The 18,538-nt window shown below is 38.5% G+C and overlaps 1 protein-coding gene across 1 annotated transcript in view; it reads left to right on the top strand.

The window, feature by feature from the left end:
• LOC126355027 (tripeptidyl-peptidase 2) overlaps nt 1–18,538 on the top strand; it is a 283,245-nt gene that overhangs the window by 130,637 nt on the left and 134,070 nt on the right. The window contains exons 10-11 of the mRNA XM_050005173.1: nt 2,018–2,148; nt 9,834–10,014. Coding sequence (XP_049861130.1) covers nt 2,018–2,148; nt 9,834–10,014 — 312 coding nt within the window. The remainder of the gene's footprint in view (nt 1–2,017; nt 2,149–9,833; nt 10,015–18,538) is intronic.

Here is an 18,538-nt window from a genome sequence, read left to right as displayed (position 1 = left end):
AGACACCAGAGCCACAGGATACTAACCTTATATTTACTTCAAGCAACTTCAATTTTTTAATTTTTTTACAGATTTCATGAATTTGAATTTGCTGTAGAATGAAAACGATACTGCTGGCGAGTTGGTGACTGACGAGATTGTTTGGGAAGGAATTTTGATGTGACAGAACCCAAAAATTATACTTTTCAAATGTGTTTTCCTCAAATTATTAGAGCCACACAAAAGAGAGAACTATTTGTTTTGTCGGACTCCTTATTCCATCTCATTTTTTATAAAAAGAATTTGCTAGAGATGAAAGCTTTAGAGATGTCGGAAAAAGAAGTATTTGAAGTTTTTCTTACTCAAGTTCATTTCTTAGTCAAATCAAATGGCATGTGGCGAGGGCCTCCTGTCGAGTAGACGGCTCGCCTGGTTCAAGTCTTTAGATTTGACACCACTTCGGCGACTTGCACGTCAATGGAGATGAAATGATGATGATTAGGACAACACAACACCCAGTTCCTGAGTGGAGAAAATCTCCGGCCCAGCCAGGAATCGAGCCTGGGCCCTTAGGATTGACAGTCTGTCGTGCTAACCAATCAGCTACCGGGGGGCGGACATTTGCTAGTAATCAGGATTTTCATGTTATTTTCCACAGAGAGTACTAGACGCTTCTAGAACATGGTAAAAGGAGCTACATTTGATTTGACTGCCAGTGGAATATGGGTCCATTTTCGATCCACTTCCTCTTTTGTTGTTGTTTTTTAGGACAACATATTTAAAGTCAAGTTTTTTCCTGCACTATGTATTTATTCACTCATAGTGATACAATTTACATGACAAGCTTGTTTCGGTGATTTGCTATGGTCAGATGCATGTCTCAACTGGTATGATGTGGTCCACACGGCATCTTGAAGTGTAAATGTAGGTTGTCGTTTTGTTATGTTCACGTTATTTATGTTGTTGTCTTCAGTCCTGAGACTGGTTTGATGCAGCTCTCCATGCTACTCTATCCTGTGCAAGCTCCTCCAACTCCCAGTACCTACTGCAGCCTACATTCTTTCGAATCTGCTTAGTGTATTCATCTCTTGATCTCCCTCTATGATTTTTACCCTCTACGCTGCCCTCCAGTACTATATTGGTGATCCCTTGATGCCTCAGAACATGTCCTACGAACCGATCCCTTCTTCTAGTCAAGTTGTGCCACAAATTCCTCTTCGCCCCAATTCTGTTCAATACCTTCTCATTAGTTATGTGATCTACCCACCTAATCTTCAGCATTCTTCTGTAGCACCACATTTCGAAAGCTTCTATTCTCTTCTTGTCTAAACTATTTATCGTCCACATTTCACTTCCATACATGGCTACACCTCATACAAATACTTTCAGAAACGACTTGCTGACACTTAAATCTATACTTGATGTTAACAGATTTCTCTTTTTCAGAAACGCTTTCCTTGCCATTGCCAGTCTACATTTATGTTTGCTTTTAATTTGCGTGATCTTGTAAAGTTGTTTTTTGATAGCGTTGGCTCTAGCAAAGCCTTATGTCAGAAAAGCTGTCAGAAAGTAACTTTACAGGATAACCAAAATTAAAAGTAAACATATAAATAATGTGGTTGTGTCGTAACAAAAGGACAATGAACATTTACTTGCCAAGATGCCATTGGACCATGTCATACCAGCTAAGATGTACGATTGAGAGTGAAAATTGCCAAAACGGGCTCATGATGTAAATTGTATTGGTACAAGTAAACAAATACATAGTGCATCAAAAAACTTGTACTCGAAATAAAATTTATCGTTCTTTGACCTTATGCAAGCCATGGGTCCACTGGAAAGGAAGGGCGGGCGCGCGAACTCGCACTCGTATGTGCTTACACACTTGTGAATGACAAAAGAAGAGTGAGAGATTGTAAGTTAGTGCAGTTCATGCCTATGTATGAATCTGTTAATCACTGGTTGCTTGTCCTAATTACATGTTTTTTCTAACCTAAAATGCATGTTGTTATAATGAAATAATTTTGTGATTTTTCAGCAACAATTCTGAGTGGTTTAATGAAGAAAAACATGTCATACTCACCATACAGTGTCAAGAGGGCTTTGGAAAACACAGCAAACTTTCTGGAGAATGTTGACAAATTTGCACAAGGGCATGGACTACTCCAGGTTTGCTCTCTTCATGTATTTTATGACAACTTTTTAGATGGTCTAGATCTTTTTTAGATTCTATGGTGTATGTCTGTGTATCAGAAGTTGGATGAATCTGCACAGCAGGAATATGAATGATGGAAAAGAGGCCGGATTCAACAGATGTCTGTATTCAACTGTAGAATATGTGAACTATGGGGGGGAGGGGGGGAGAGGAGGGGTGAGAAGGGGTGGTTGTCACAGTTTTCATACCCTGCACACGCACATGCACAAAAGCACAAGCACAAAAGCGCACGCACACACCTGTACGGGTGGTAGCATAGCTGCTGGCAAAGTCATCTAAGCCAGATTGGCTGCAGCAGAGGAGCCAGACGAAGTGTGTACCACACAATAGACTGGGATGTAGGGGGGGGGGGGGGGGGAAGAGAGAGGTCTCTGAAGACTAGGTTGTCAACCCCTCTAATGGAGCTAACATCAAAATGAAAGCCTGAGCCCCCAGGCTGGAGGATAAGCACAGGGTTGATACCCTGTGTTGTAAAAAGCCTGTCATCAAGCAATTTAACAGGGAATGCTAGACTGCCCATACACAGGTGAAATGCACCAAGGAACAGGAATATGGATGTACCAATGCTTTAATTTGGAACATGGGACCTATGTGCACAGCTGCTGGAAGAATCAGATGAAGACAGTCTAGATGGTTTTTATGATCAGCTACAGGTGGTTTGCGACAGAATACCTAGATATGATACCAAAACGGTCCTTGGTGACTACAAAGTGACATTGGGCGAAGAAGAGGCTTTCAGACGCATGTTTGGTAAAGAAAGTGAACCTGATGAAATTAGTAATAATGATATGGAAAATCAGTACACTTTCTAAGGAGCTGATTTCATTTCTGAGCCAAAATGAGTCATAAACTTGCTATGGCTGCCGAAATAGTACCAGAGTTAAGAAATGGATTGTGGAACATCTGAAAGTTAGGCCTGCTTTTAAAAACTATCAGAACAGCTTGAGACAGGAGTTACAAACAAAAGATAGTGAAGACCATATAGACAAAGAATGGTGCTCTATTAAAAATGCTATTCTGACAACTGCAGATGAATGAAATACTGGACGAAACAAGGAGACTTAGAAATGAAGACTGATATGATGAATGTAGACAAGCAGTGGAACAGAAACAGGAAGCAAGACTGAAGTGATTACAAGATAGTCAGGAATTATCTAGTGAAACAAGAATAGAGGCAGCAAAGGCATGTAGTAGACAAAAAAGGGAAGCCATAAAAAGAATGATGTAAGAGCACTATCAGAGGAATGAGAGCAGAAAGTTTTATAAGAAAATTAAAGGAGGAACTCAAGTATATAGACGGGTAATTAACTGCATATAAGGACTAAGAGGGACATTTGCTGGTGCATATACGAGGTATTGTGAACAGATGGGGAGAATACTTAAAGGGAATTCAGGAGGGCAATCCTACCACTAGTGAGCAGCCATTCCTCTATGAAGCAGATCCAGAGAAACAGCAGTCCACATTATAGGAAGTATGGAATGAAGTTCACTGACTAAAAAAACTTCAAAACATCAGGAACTGATAAAATAACTGCAGGACTGTTAAAAAGTGGGGGAATTAGTTTCCATACGTGAATCCACAAACTTATCAAATTGATATGAAAACTGGAAAGATTCCCAGAAGAGTGGACTTTCGGGTTAATCCAACCAATTCATAAGAAATGAGAAAAGATATGTTGTTCCAATTACCGAGGGTTTACTGTGCTGAATGTAACCTATAAGATATTTTCTGGTATCTGCAACAAGAGTGTTCCATATGCAGAAGAGATTCTAGGAGAAAATCAGTGTGGATTTCAGCCTAATAGGTTAACAACAGATCAGATATTTCTGCTGAGACGGGTACATGATGAGGTGTATGAATATAATATTTACCTTCTATGTAGACTTAAAGTAGGCCTTTGATAGTTGTGATAGGGGAAAAATGCTAAATGATTTGCTTGTGCTTGGTATGCCATCTGAGTATGTTTCACTTATCCAAGCAATATTGTCTGGTTCCAAGGCTCCAGTGCAAGTTTATGGTTTAGGATTAGTAAAGAAGTCAGACAGGGGAACACACTCTCTGCAATGCTTTTTAATCTGACTCAAAGAAGCAGCCATTTGAAAGCTTCAAATATCTTTTTACATAGGCACAAAGTGAATCCTGAAGAGTTATCATATTCCTATGTCGATTTCAGGTAAGATCTTTTAACACATACTGTGCTAAAATGTTATGAATTACTTAAAAAAAACCAAACAAAAAAAAACAGTCGACAATACAGATTCAGGAAACATCATTCCTGGGAAACACAACTAGCTCTTTATTCTCATGAAGTAATAAGTGCTATTGTCAGGGGATGTAAGATTGAGTCCATATTTTTGGATTTCCAGAAGGCTTTTGACATGCTTCCTCATAAGTGACTACTAATCAAATTATGTTCCTGTGTGGAGTATTGTCTCAGTTGTGTGATTGGATTTTTGGCTTCTTGCTAGAAAGGCCACAATTCATAACAACTGACAAAAAGTATTCAGTTACAAATATCATCTTAACATGGGTCTGCTGCAGAAACCTTGAATATATTCTTAGTTTGAATGTAATAAATTCGCTTGAGAGGGATAAATTTCCTGTCCACAAATAAGCCCAGTTTTAGAAAGCATCGCTTGGTCAGAACTGATCTTGCCCTTTCTAATGAGATTCTCCAAACCATGAATGTAGGGCAAGGGATGCTTCCATATTACTAGATTTCCATAAAACATTTTCACAGTTCCACACTGCTGACTATTGACTAAGGCACAAGCATACTGAATAGATTCCCAGGTATGAGTGGCTCAGAGGCTTTTTGAATGACACAGAACTCTGTACGTTGTCCTTGTCAGTGAGTGTTCATCGGACCTGAGGGTATTGTCAGGAGAGTTCCAGGGGAGTGTGATAATACTGCTGCCATTTTCTATATACATAAATGATCTGGTGGACAGGCTAAGGAGCAGTTTGCAACTGTTTGCTGATGGTACTGTAGTGTATGGAAAGGTGTCATTGAATGGCTGTGGGAGGATACAAGTTGCCTTAGATAAAATTTATAGTTGGCGTGATGAATGGCAGATAACTCAAATTGTAGAAAAATGTAAGTTAATGTGGATGAATAGGAAAAACACACACATAATTTTTGAATACAGTACTGGTAGTGTGCTGCTTGACATAGGCATGTTGATTAAGTCTCTAGGGAAGGCAAATAGTTGACTACAATTTATTGGGAGAATTTTATGAAAGTGTGATTCACCTGTGAAGGAGGCACATAAAGGACACTAGTGTGGCCTATTATTGAGTGGTGTTGGAGTGTTTGGGACCCTATATGCCTATTTTTTTTTATGGAGCACTATTGAGAAAATGTAGAGAACTGGCGTTTGAGCCTGGCTTCACAACAATTCTGTTGCTACCAAGATACGCATCACGTAAGTACCATTAAGATAAGATTAGAGAGATTAGGGCTTATACAGAGCCATACAGACAGTTATTTTTCCCCTCATCCCATTTGCGAGTGGAACGGAAAAGGAAAAGACTAGTGGTGGTACAGGGTACCCTCCTCCACACACCATACGGTGGCTTGTGGAATGTGTACATAGAGACTAATGTAGATGCAGAAGTAATATTTGGTGTTCCCCAAGGAAGTGTTATAGGGCATCTTCTGTTCCTGATCTGCATAAATGAGTTAGGAGACTGTTTCCAGATGACGCTGTCATTTACTGTCTTGTATACTCGCAAAATGATCAAAACAAATTGCAAAATGATTTAGACAAGATACTGTGTATTGCAGAAAGTAGCAGTTGACTCTAATGAAAAATGTGAAATCATCCACGTGCATTCGAAAAGGAAACTGCTAAATGTTGGTTACATAATCAATCACACAAATCAGTCAACTAAATACTTATGGAGAACAATTACAAATAACTGAAATTGGAATGATCACATAGATAATGTTGTGGAGAAAGTAAACCAAAGACTGTGATTTATTAGCAGAACACACAGAGAAAGTAACAGGTCTACTAAAGGGAATGCTTATGCTACACCTGTCCACCCTATCCTGGAGTGTTGCTGTGCAGTGGGGGATACATATCAGACAGGAGTGACAGAGAACATAAAGAAGGTCCAGAGAAGGGTAGTTCATTTTGTATTATTGTGAAATAGGGCAGTGTGTGGCATGGATATGATACACGAATTGGGGTGACATTCATTAAAACGAGGGCATTTTTCACTGCAGCAGGACCTTCTCATGAAATTTCAATAACCAGCTTTGCTCCCATAGTGTGAAATGTTTTGTTGGTGCCCACTTACCATAGGGAGAAATGACCAATAATATGAGAGAAATCAGAGCTTGCATGGAAAGCCTTAACTATTCATTTTTCCCGTGTGCTATTCAAAAGTGGAATGGTATAGTAGTAGTTTGAAGGTAGTTCAATGAATCCTCTGCCAGGCACTTAATTGTGAAGTGCAGAGTAATGTAAATGTAGATGTTAAACAGCTAAGTCCATAAATTTTGAAACATGGACGGACACAGATCTATGACCTGCATACAGTACGTAGTTGCTGAGTATGGATTTCAACACAGCTCAAGGGACCCGAGTGCTGCTACACACTTTGACCATTTAGATTCTTCTCCCCTAGTTTTAGTACCCATGACCTCTGGAGATCTCCATCATATATTCTCATCCTGACACCCTCCTGGACTTCACTTTCGTTGGTTTACATAGAGCACAAGCTTCCTAAAGAAATAAACCTTACCATGTGCTTAATGCAAATATTTGCCTTGTATACTTTTCAAATATTATTCAGGTGTAAAATGAAGAATGTCACTTTGAAATAATAACAGTGGAAGTCAAATTACTTTGTTTTATTGTCCCTTTAGCACACAAGATACTTTTCTAACAATGCGTAATCTCATCCATTTTATATTGACAGTTATACTTATTTCGCATTCACATTGAAATACCCATTGCTACATTGCATTTCCAAATTAATTAAACAGATTATCACTGATAGCACAATCCTTTCCATTTACGCATTACTATCAATGTGTTCCTCCATGAAAATTACTAATTCACAAACACTACATTGTTTGAGCCATAAATCTCATATGTAATCCTGCTGTCATCAATAGATCTGACGCAATAGAAATTCCACACGTAGAACCTACAAACCTCAGGGTACTGAGTATAGGAAAATAGGGGGAAATGTAGGCTATGACTGAAACAAACAGTGCTACCCTCATTTACACTCTTACACACCCACAGTCTTCATGCATATGTTCATTCATAGTGCTAGAGAGAGAGAGAGAGAGAGAGAGAGAGAGAGAGAGAGAGAGAGAGAGAGAGAGAGAGATGCTGGTAATGGTGAATGGTGACTCCGATTTTATGTTATGTAAAGGGTGATTAAAAAAAAAAAGTTTACAAACTGACATGGTACGTTGGGCATACAAAAAGGAATAGGAACTTGGGTTGCAAAGACCATCCAGGGTTTCTAAATGATGTTGCAGGTAGCCACATGTGACAAATGGATGTACAGGTGTTTCGTACGGCAATGTAACAGGTGTTTCGTACACAAGGCCCTTCAGATACACCCACAGGAGGAAATCAGTTGGGTCAGATTGGGTGATAGTAGCCATATGACTGACTCTTCACAACCATTTCAGTGGCTGGGAAACGTTGCCTGCAGATATGGTGTTGCAGGTAGCCACATGTGACAAATGGATGTACAGGTGTTTCGTACGGCAATGTAACAGGTGTTTCGTACACAAGGCCCTTCAGATACACCCACAGGAGGAAATCAGTTGGGTCAGATTGGGTGATAGTAGCCATATGACTGACTCTTCACAACCATTTCAGTGGCTGGGAAACGTTGCCTGCAGATATGCCGTCACTTGTCTGCTGAAATATGCGTGGGCTCTATCATGCTGATATGGAATGCGGTGACAAATTTGCATGGGAACTTCATTCACCATGAAAAAACTCAAGACACAAACAGTAGTAGTAGTAGTAGTAGTAGTAATAATAATAATAATAATAATAATAATAATAATAATAATAATAATAATGACATAACATCTGAGAAAAGAAAGACTAATAATTCCTTGACATGCCTCAAGCACGCTTGAATTGAAGTTATTTGTATGCTGTGTAAACAAATTGTGTAGTCAGTCCAGAGAAGATTGAATTACTGTTACGCACCAAGTTGTGATACACTGCTCTTTGTCAGGACTGCACTTTAGCTGAAATGAAATAAATTAATGCTGCAACACGTCTCTGCAATGTGATGCTGTGAAAGAAAGAAAATCTGTAAATTTAAATGCGCGTATTGTGGCCATTAGCCACAGTAACACGTCAAGATTGTTTTTCTACTTTGCAGTGCTGAAAGCTGAAATCTTGACGGATTTGATACAGGGAGTGTTAATCTTACAAATGATAATATGTTCTATCATTTAACAATAGTAATATATACTCAGAAACTGATCAAATGAGAGATTAATTCTTTAACAACAGACCTGAGTACAGAGCTGTTCATCGAATGGCGGTCACAAAAGAAGAGAGAGAAAACACTATCTATTATCTTTATACCGAGAAGGACGACGATTATATGATGTCCTAGCCTAGAATATATATTCTTTGTTTATACATTATCCCTTTTTCTCAACACAAACAACTAATTAAATACAGCCCAATTAAACATGGCCTCTAGTGACTGTAGCGCCCCTCGTGGTGTTTGCGACCCCCCCCCCCCCCCCAGTTGTTGTGTGATTACTGATCCTTGTTGTAAACCTGAAGCGCCATGTCAGTTTGTAAATGATGTGACTCAACCTGTATATTATAAAATAGTCAATGTTGTTGTTGTTGTTGTTGTTGTTGTTGTTGTTGTTTGCTACTATTATAGTTCTCAAATTAACTGCATGACATATTTTCTTAAATTTTGGATGAATGTATTGCAAATGCTATATTTCTCTGAGAATTGCTTTTTCTTTTCAAATAATGGAAATCCAGGATGGAATTAACAATACCAGAGAAGGAAAGTTGCCGCTCACCATATAACGGAGATACTGAGTTGCGATAGGCACAATAAAAAGATTCACACACTCTCTGAGACTCCAGACGTGTGTGTGTGTGTGTGCTGCTGACAAAGGCCTTAATGGCCGAAAGCAATGAGTGTGTGAATCTTTTTATTGTGCCCATTGCGACTCTGCTTCTCCGCTATATGGTGAGTAGCAGCTTTTCTTCTCTGGTATTGCTTTTTCTTTTGATGTTTATGCTAAGGAAGTGGTGATGTAAACAGTTATTATTATATTATATTATATTAGAAAATTTTATATAGTTTATTGTTGTTATTAAAATGGTAGGCATCTGTAGCACATTAAATGTGTGGCTGACTGCAAGTAATAATTGTGAGGAATGGGGCAGTAACAAACTGTGACCCTTCGCTCCCTAGGATCGAATCCTGGATCTGCACCTGATCATAATATGGGATGTGGATAAGTTTGTAAAGCCAAGTTCCTTTGTATAACTTGTCAGCCTTCACATCATGTGGAAGTAGTCATAGATTTTAACCTTAAATTGAATTTTTGTATGTCACATGAAACTTCCCATGGACTCACAATGGAACTGTACTTTCCTCTTTTTGAAGGTGGAAAAAGCATTTGACCATTTATGTACGTATCAGGATCAGCCCGAAAGAGACGTCAGGTTCCATATATCTTGTGGTGTAAACAATAGCAAAGGAATTCATTTACGCTGGGGCATGCAAGAACGAGTCAAAGAATTCAATATTAATGTTGAACCATTTTTCCTAGATCCTGATAACAGAGGTAAGATCTGATAACAGAGGCACAGTAATTATAACAGAGAAAATGTATTTTTGGGGGTAAAAAAAGTTTGCCTTACATGTAGCTTCAGAAAAGAAACATTACCATTGTATTTAAATATAGCTGTGATAACTAACTGACTCGTAATCCAGCACTTGGATTACCAGAAAGTTTAAATTAAAAATTAAATCTAAATGTGTTTTCCACAAATAACCATAAAATTTTAACTATATTGTCCCACATATTTCAGTTTCTGCCTGCTTTATTAATAAATGGAGACTGAGAAAAATGAGTATTGCTGTGCATCTGTGTAACTATAATTTAATTTGCTTCTTAGTCTGTATGGTAACTGTATTGAGCACATTCTAGATTCCAATTGAAAACAGGCTCTTCAAATTTTCTGAATTGGCCTGTTTTCAGAAGAGAGAAAAATGTGCTAATACTGCACTAGTTGGATTCATTGTTAAAGTCAGTCCTGTTTGTTAATATGCACTCACATTGATTAATATTTATCCCTATTATCCTTCAGTTCTGGAATAAACCATGTCTCTAGGTCGTAATCTTCATAATTCACACAATGATAACTTTGAATCTAATCCTGTACAGTATGCAACATCTTAATGCATTGCTAATGACACATGGATACGTTAAGTCGGTATTTGAAGACTCACCTATCGTTTACAAATCTGCACCAGTGCCCCAGATGTAAAAGTCTGTAACTGCCAACTTTTTCATTAATCCCATTACATGGTACACTGCACCAGTATCCCACAGATGCATATTGGGAACCACAGGCTGTTTACATCAGTTATGTTGTTTGTGAAAGTTGATATTTTGTTAAGTTGCTATTTTCTCATGTTGAAACTTCTGAGGGATTTAGCTTTATACTTACAGGGTGGCGCACGAAATGTGTTGCCAATTGTTTCTTTCACAATTTACGACACACATTAGATATCCCGCTGGGATCTCTACAGCAGTACCAGCAGAGCTTGGACAAACAAATGAGTTAAGAAATGATCGCCGCTAGGACAATGGAAGACTGATGACACAGCAATGATTGGCAATTGTGTTACTTTTTCATGAAACGAAAAACCTTGTTGTGGCTCAGAGGCGTTTTCGACAACAGTTTAACACACGATGGGTCCCTTGCAAGAAGACCCTCCACAGGTTGTATGATAAATTTGTACAGGAAGGAACAGTATTGGAAGCAAAGCAACCTCGGCCTAAGCCTGTTTGTTTGCCGGAGAATATTGAAGCAGTATGAGTTGCTGTACAGAGAAGTCCTGGGAAGTCTTGTAGAAAGGCAGCAGTGCAACTGAGAATATCCAGACGCTCCATTCAACGCATTCTTAAGTGACCTCCATATGTACCCATACAAGATGACTCGTGCACAGAAGCTCACTGAAGAAAACAAGCAGCAGAGACTACTGCTTGCTCAGTAGGCGGTAGATAGGGAAGAAACTCCCAACAACGTTTGGTTCTCAGACGAGGCGCATTTTCATTTAGACGGTGTGGTTAACAAACGGAATGTATGCTTTTGGGCCACTGAAAACCCACAACTGCTTCATGAACATAATCATGCTCCGAGGATTACAGTGTGTGCAGCAATTTCCAGTCACGGACTTATTGGACCCTTTTTCTTTGAAGAACTGTGAACAGCGAGCATTATTTGAGCATGTTTCGCAATAGTTTCATTCCACAGCTTCTTGCTACTGCCTTGCCCTTCAACACTGTGTTGGAGTTTTTACACGAGCATTTCGACATGCAGATCATTTCACTCAGGTTTCCAGGTCGCTTCAATGATGGACAAAATTGCCCCTCCCCCAGTCCAGACCTCAATCCGTAACTCTCTCTCTCTCTCTCTCTCTCTCTCTCTCTCTCTCTCTCTTCTTCTTCTTCTTCTTTTTTTTTTTTTTTTTTTTTTTTTGGGGGGGGCGGGGAATTTTCTCAAAATTTCCACGTGATTTAATGGAGCTCAGAAGACTTATTCTTCAAGCTTGCAGTGAAATTACGGAAGACATGTGTCTTAGAGTAATCACTAATTTTGTTTGAAGGAAGTTAGGAAATGAAATGGTGGCCATATTGAGCATGTGCTGAGTTAGAACAAATCTCCATGGTCGGCTCTTCATTGTGGTATATGTTCCTTTCAGATTGTATTGACAATAAAGTTTATATTCAAAAACAAAATGGTAACACATTTTGTGTGCCACCCTTTATTAAGCAGTTATTGTTTTGTTGTGCAAATATAATAAAGTTGTTATGATTAAACATAATTATGGACATAAACTGTTCATTTTATGTCATGCTAGTACAAGCAAATTATTATCTATGTTTACGTTTCACGGAATTTTGACATGGTGACACAATTATCGAGGCAACATTTGCCATGACAGTATCCAGCTTAGTCATTAGGAGAATGGCAGAACGATGACATAATTCCATGAGTAGGAATTGGGTTCAACCCCTGGCTGAGAAGAAGGGGTGAAGGGAAGGACATGTACCACCTTTTAACAAAGGAGTTGAGGCCCAAAGAGCCACAGGAATGTAAAATTTGATCAGGATGGATAGGTCTTGCTAATCTTAAACGAAGGTAATTGTGCAAATGGCATAGTAATTAGGGAAGCTATTTCACAATATTGCGGCCGCAAAAGTGCAAAATGACTTTTACAGTCTTCACAGTTCATGGTTAGCGCAACTGCTCTGACTCTTGGGCTATTCTCGCAACACTGTCCTTTCTGGCATGCTGAAATAATACAATGGGTGCAGTCAAACCAAACACATGCAGTACTGTCACCAATTAAAGTGATACCTACAAACATCAAAAGTAAAATTATACGTGCATTTATGTAAAACGCACAAACTCAGAATTAGACATTCGTAGATATACCTTATTGCGGTACAGCATATCTAGAGGATCATATAGGCACTTTTTCTTACTGTATGACTCAGTATGTATGCTTGTACTTTCTTTGTTCCATTCCATGTCTATAATAAGAAGCCATCATTAAATTACAATGTTTCTCATCAACAACACAAAAAAGAATTTTCATTTGTTTTATTACTGTATTTTCCTTCACCCAGTATATGTAGTACTTGTAAATATTGGAAAACCACCTATGGTGCATGTATTACGTGTCCAGGTAAAAACAAAGTATGCTGGACGAGGAGATACAAGTAGTAAATCTATAGTAACTCCAGCTCACTTTACACATAAGTGAGGTACTGAAACTTGTGATGTCACTGACAGGAAGTGAAATTGCTGGTATGGGTTGCTTACATAAAGGTGCAATGAGTTCACAATCTAAGGTGGCTAATATGGCTTGAGAACTCAAATGGCAATACATGGAGAGAAGGTGACATTCTTTTACAGGAACAACATTGAAAATGTTTAGAGGACTGGCATGTGAACCTCACTGCAGAATGATTCTACTGCCACGTTTTTAAATTTTCTCATTATGAGAGTATTGAAGGGCGATCTGTTTTAATTGTTAGAAGCTATTCAAAAGTCAAGATGGCACAAAATAGTTTCATTCAAGACAACCACTTTGAACAGTCTTTGCTGTTATCTTCAGGTGTTCAACATCTTTTGTAGTAAAACACGTTCATTTTATGCTGAGCTTTTTACATGAGGATCAGCATAAAATAATCATGTTTAATTACAAAGAGGCATTTAGGACCTGAAGGTGTACATAACTCCATTTTATGCATATATCTTTGAAAGCAAAGATTGTTGAAAGCAGTTGTCCTGACCAAAAAATATTTTGTGCAAACTTGGCTTTTGAATGGTTTTTAACAATAAGAGAAATTAGGGCTCGTATGGAAGCATATACACGGTTGTATTTCCCTGGCTCTATTTGTGAGTGGAACAGGAAAGGGAATACCTAGTAGTGGTAGAATGTATCCTCATACATTCACAATGCGGTGGCTTGTGGAATATGTCTGAAGATGTAAATCTTTCTGGAATGGAGAATGGAGAACTTCCCTACTTGTGCTCATCTGCTGACCACACGTGAAACCAATAAGCAGCAGAAAGCCCACTTGAAATACTCCAGTCCACACATGCGCACATACAATAATACTACTACTGTGCATGCATGGATCTACGGCAGAATAGAACAGTTCCTATTTCTCCTAGGTGGATTAATTGTCAGCTGAAATTGTAGCTTCGCTTGTTCTGCTTCCATGCTACAGGTTGTCTACATCCTACTTGTATGCATTCGGTGTGTTTTGTAATACAGCTTTACTTTCTTAACTTAATCACAATTCTTATTACTAATACTTCTGGCTCTGTGGATAATAGTTTACTTTGTTAAACATCTTTTAAGTAATTAATTAAAAACCAATGGCCATTGTGTTTTCTTGCATGTTTTTTAAGAGTTCTATAGATCATATTAGTTTGTATGCATGTTTGACATGTGACTGTTCATGACAGCTAACCACACAAGATTCTTTGTGCTGCCAAAGCACTGCTGTGCATTATAGAAAGTGGGTGACATTTCCCTATTCCAAAATGAGTAATCCCAGACAAGAATGTCCTGGATAAGCAAAAATCCTGAACAAGCGTACCTACCCAACATAACTTCTAGTATCTCCAGATAAGGTATTTTAACAATCTCTTTTGTTTGAGAGTATCTGTTGTTTGAGATGAAATAGACTTGTATCTAAAAATCTACATATGATGAAAATTGCATTTACTCCTCTTCTCAGATTCATAACAGTTTTTAAAGAGTATTAAAATTTAATGGCATAAAAATGTTCCCAAAACAGAAGCAGCGACTAACATATGTGCAGACACTTGCCAAATTAAGATCAGTTACTTGAAAGAGGCCAGTATGCGCTAGTGTTGGTTTTCTGTATTTGTATCTCATTTGGCCTGTGAGCATTGGTGCCAAGTTGAAATAGTCCTCTAGTTTGGATCTCAAGTGTCTTTTTTTAGTTGTTAATCCTCTTCCGTTTGAAACATTTCTGCACACCTTAGGGACTGGCTTCTAGATTCGAATTACCTTGATGTTCCAGTGAATTGTCTAGGCTACACAGTTTCTGACCACACATCCATTCAGTGGAAGTTGTTGTTGTTGCTGTTGTTGTCTTCATTCCAGACGCTGATTTGATGCGTGCCACTCTATCATGTGCAAGCTTCATCTTCTCCCAGTACCTACTGCAACCTACATCCTTCTGAATCTGCTTAGTGTATTCATCTCTTGGCCTCCCTCTACAATTTTTACCCTCCACACTGCCCTCCAATACCAAATTGGTGATCCCTTGATGCCTCAGAACATGTCCTACCAACCGATCCCTTCTTCTGGTCAAGTTGTGCCACAAACTTCTCTTCTCCCCAAACACATTCAGTACTTCCTCATTAGTTATGTGATCTACCCATCTAATCTTCAGCATTCTTCTGTAACACCACATTTTGAAAGCTTCTATTCTCTTCTTGTTTAAACTATTTATCATCCACATTTCACTTCCATACATGGCTACACTCCACACAAATACTTTCAGGGACGATTTCCTGACACTTAAATCTATACTTGATGTTAACAAATATCTCTTCTTCAGAAACACTTCCCTTGCCATTGACAGTCTACATTCTATATTCTCTCTACTTCGACAATCATCAGTTATTTTGCTCCCCAAATAACAAAACTCATTTACTACTTTAAGTGTCTCATTTCCTAATCTAATTCCCTCTGCATCACCCAACTTAATTCGACTACATTCTGTTATCCTCGTTTTGCTTTTGTTGTTGTTCATCTTATATCCTCCTTTCAAGACACTGTCCATTCCATTCAACTGCTCTTCTAGGTCCTTTGCTGTGTCTGACAGAATTACAATGTCATCGGCGAACCTCACTCTTTTTGTTCTCCATGGATTTTAATACCTACTCCGAATTTTTCTTTTGTTTTCTTCAATGCTTGCTCAATATACAGATTGAATAACATCGGGGAGAGGCTACAACCCTTTCTCACTCCCTTCCCAACCACTGCATCCCTTTCATGCTCCTCGACTCTTACAACTGCCATCTGGTTCCTGTACAAATTGTAGATAGCCTTTCGCTCCCTATATTTTACCCCTGCCACCTTCATAATTTGAAAGAGAATATTCCAGTCAACATTGTCAAAAGCTTTCTCTAAGTCTACAAATGCTAGAAACATAGGCTTGCCTTTCCTTAATCTAGCTTCTAAGATACGTCGTAGGGTCAGTATTGCCTCACGTGTTCCGACATTTCTACAGAATCCAAACATATCTTCCTCAAGGTTGGCTTCCACCAGTTTTTCTATTAGAATGTGCGTTAGTATTTTGCAGCTGTGGCTTATTAAACTGGTAATTCGGTAATTTTCACATGTCAACACCCAATTTCTTTGGGATTGGAATTATTAAATTCTTCTTGAAGTCTGAGTGGGTTTTTTTTTTCGTCTCGTGCATCTTGCTCACCAGATGGTAGACTTTGTCAGGACTGGCTTTCTCAAGGCTGTCAGTAGTTGTAATGGAATGTTGCCTACTCCCGGGGCCTTGTTTCAACTTAGGTCTTTCATTGCTCTGTCAAACTTATCATACAATATCATATCTCCTATTTCATCTTCATCTACATTCTCTTCCATTTGTATAATATCGTCCTCAAGAACATCGCCCTTGTATAGACCCTCTATATACTCCTTCTACCTTTCTGCTTTCCCGTCTTTGCTTAGAACTGGGTTTCTATCTGTTTTTTCTTTTTATTTATTTATTTATCGTTCCGTGGGACCAAATTAAGGAGAAGTCTCCATGGTCATGGAACAAGTCAATACATGAAATTATAACACGATATTAGAAACAGATAAAATGAAATATTAAAAACATATTCAGGCTACAACACATAAGTTTAAATAAAGAAAATCAACAATGTAACAAAGGAATTTGCTTAATTTTTTAGATCTTCCAGTAGCTCCTCGACAGAATAGAAAGAGTGAGCCATGAGGAAACTCTTCAGTTTAGACTTAAAAGAGTTTGGCCCACTGCTAAGATTTTTGAGTTCTTGTGGTAGCTTATTGAAAATGGATGCAGCAGAATACTGCACTCCTTTCTGCACAAGAGTCAAGGAAGTGCATTCCACATGCAGATTGGATTTCTGCCTAGTATTAACTGTGTGAAAGCTGCACACTCTTGGGAATAGGCTAATATTGCAAACAACAAATGACATTAAAGAAAATATATACTGTGAGGGCAATGTCAGAATTCCCAGACTATTGAATAGGGATCAACAAGAGGTTGTCAAACTTAACCCCATATATCTCAAACGGCCCGATTTTGAGCCAGAAATACCCTTTTTGAATCAGAAGAATTACCCCAAAAAACAATACCGTACAACATAAGCGTATGAAAATATGCGAAGTAGACTACTTTTCGTGTTGAAGTGTCACTTATTTCAGATACTGTTCTAATGGTAAATAAAGCAGCATTTACTTTCTGAACAAGATCCTGGACATGGGCTTTCCACAACAGCTTACTATCTATCCGAACACCTAGGAACTTGAACTGTTCCACCTCGCTTATAATATGCCCATACTGTCTGATCAAAATATCGGTTCTTGTTGAATTGTGAGTTAGAAATTGTAAAAACTGAGTCTTACTGTGATTTAGCATCAAATTATTTTCCACAAGCCACGAACTTTTCATGAACTACATTATTTGATTGTTTCAATATTACACACAAGATCCTTCACTACCAAGCTGGTGTCGTCAGCAAACAGAAATATTTTTGAATCACCTGTAATACTAGAAAGCATATCATTTATATAAATAAGAAACAGCAGTGGCCCGAGCACCGACCCTTGGGGAACGCCCCACTTAACAGTGCCCCATTGGGACTGAGCATCACTACCACTCTCAGTATTGTGGAGAATTACCTTCTGCTTTCTGTTCTTAAAGTAAGAGGCGAATCAATTGTAAGCTACTCCCCTTACTCCATAATGGTCCAACTTCTGCTGTAATCTTTTGTAGTCAACACAGTCAAAAGCCTTCGTTAAATCAAAGAAAACACCTAGCATTCGCAACCTTTTCTTTAATCCGTCCAAAACCTCACAAAGAAAAGATAATATAACATTTTCAGTTGTTAGACCATTTCCAAACCCAAACTCTACATTTGACAGCAAATTGTGTGAATTTAAAAAACTCCAGTAACCTTGTATATACAACCTTCTCGATAACTTCAGCAAACACCGATGGCATAGAAATAGGTCTAAAATTGTCAACATTATCCCTGTATCCCCTTTTTATAAAGTGGCTTCACTACCGAGTACTTAAATCTATCAGGAAACTGACCATTCCTAAAGGAAAAGTTACAGATATGGCTAAGTACTGGGCTAACATACATAGAACAATACTTCAGTATTCTACTAGATACCCCGTCATATCCATGAGAGTTCTTGGTCTTTAGTGATTTGATTATTAACTCAATCTCCCTCTTATCAGTATCGTGGAGGAGCATTTCAGGTAACAGTCCCTGAACACTTTTTTCTAAGAGTGCTATATGATTCCCTGTTGGGAC

This window comes from Schistocerca gregaria, chromosome 3 (assembly GCF_023897955.1).
Source record: "Schistocerca gregaria isolate iqSchGreg1 chromosome 3, iqSchGreg1.2, whole genome shotgun sequence".
Lineage (NCBI taxonomy): Eukaryota > Metazoa > Arthropoda > Insecta > Orthoptera > Acrididae > Schistocerca > Schistocerca gregaria.
This window is presented reverse-complemented; position numbering and strand designations above follow the sequence as displayed.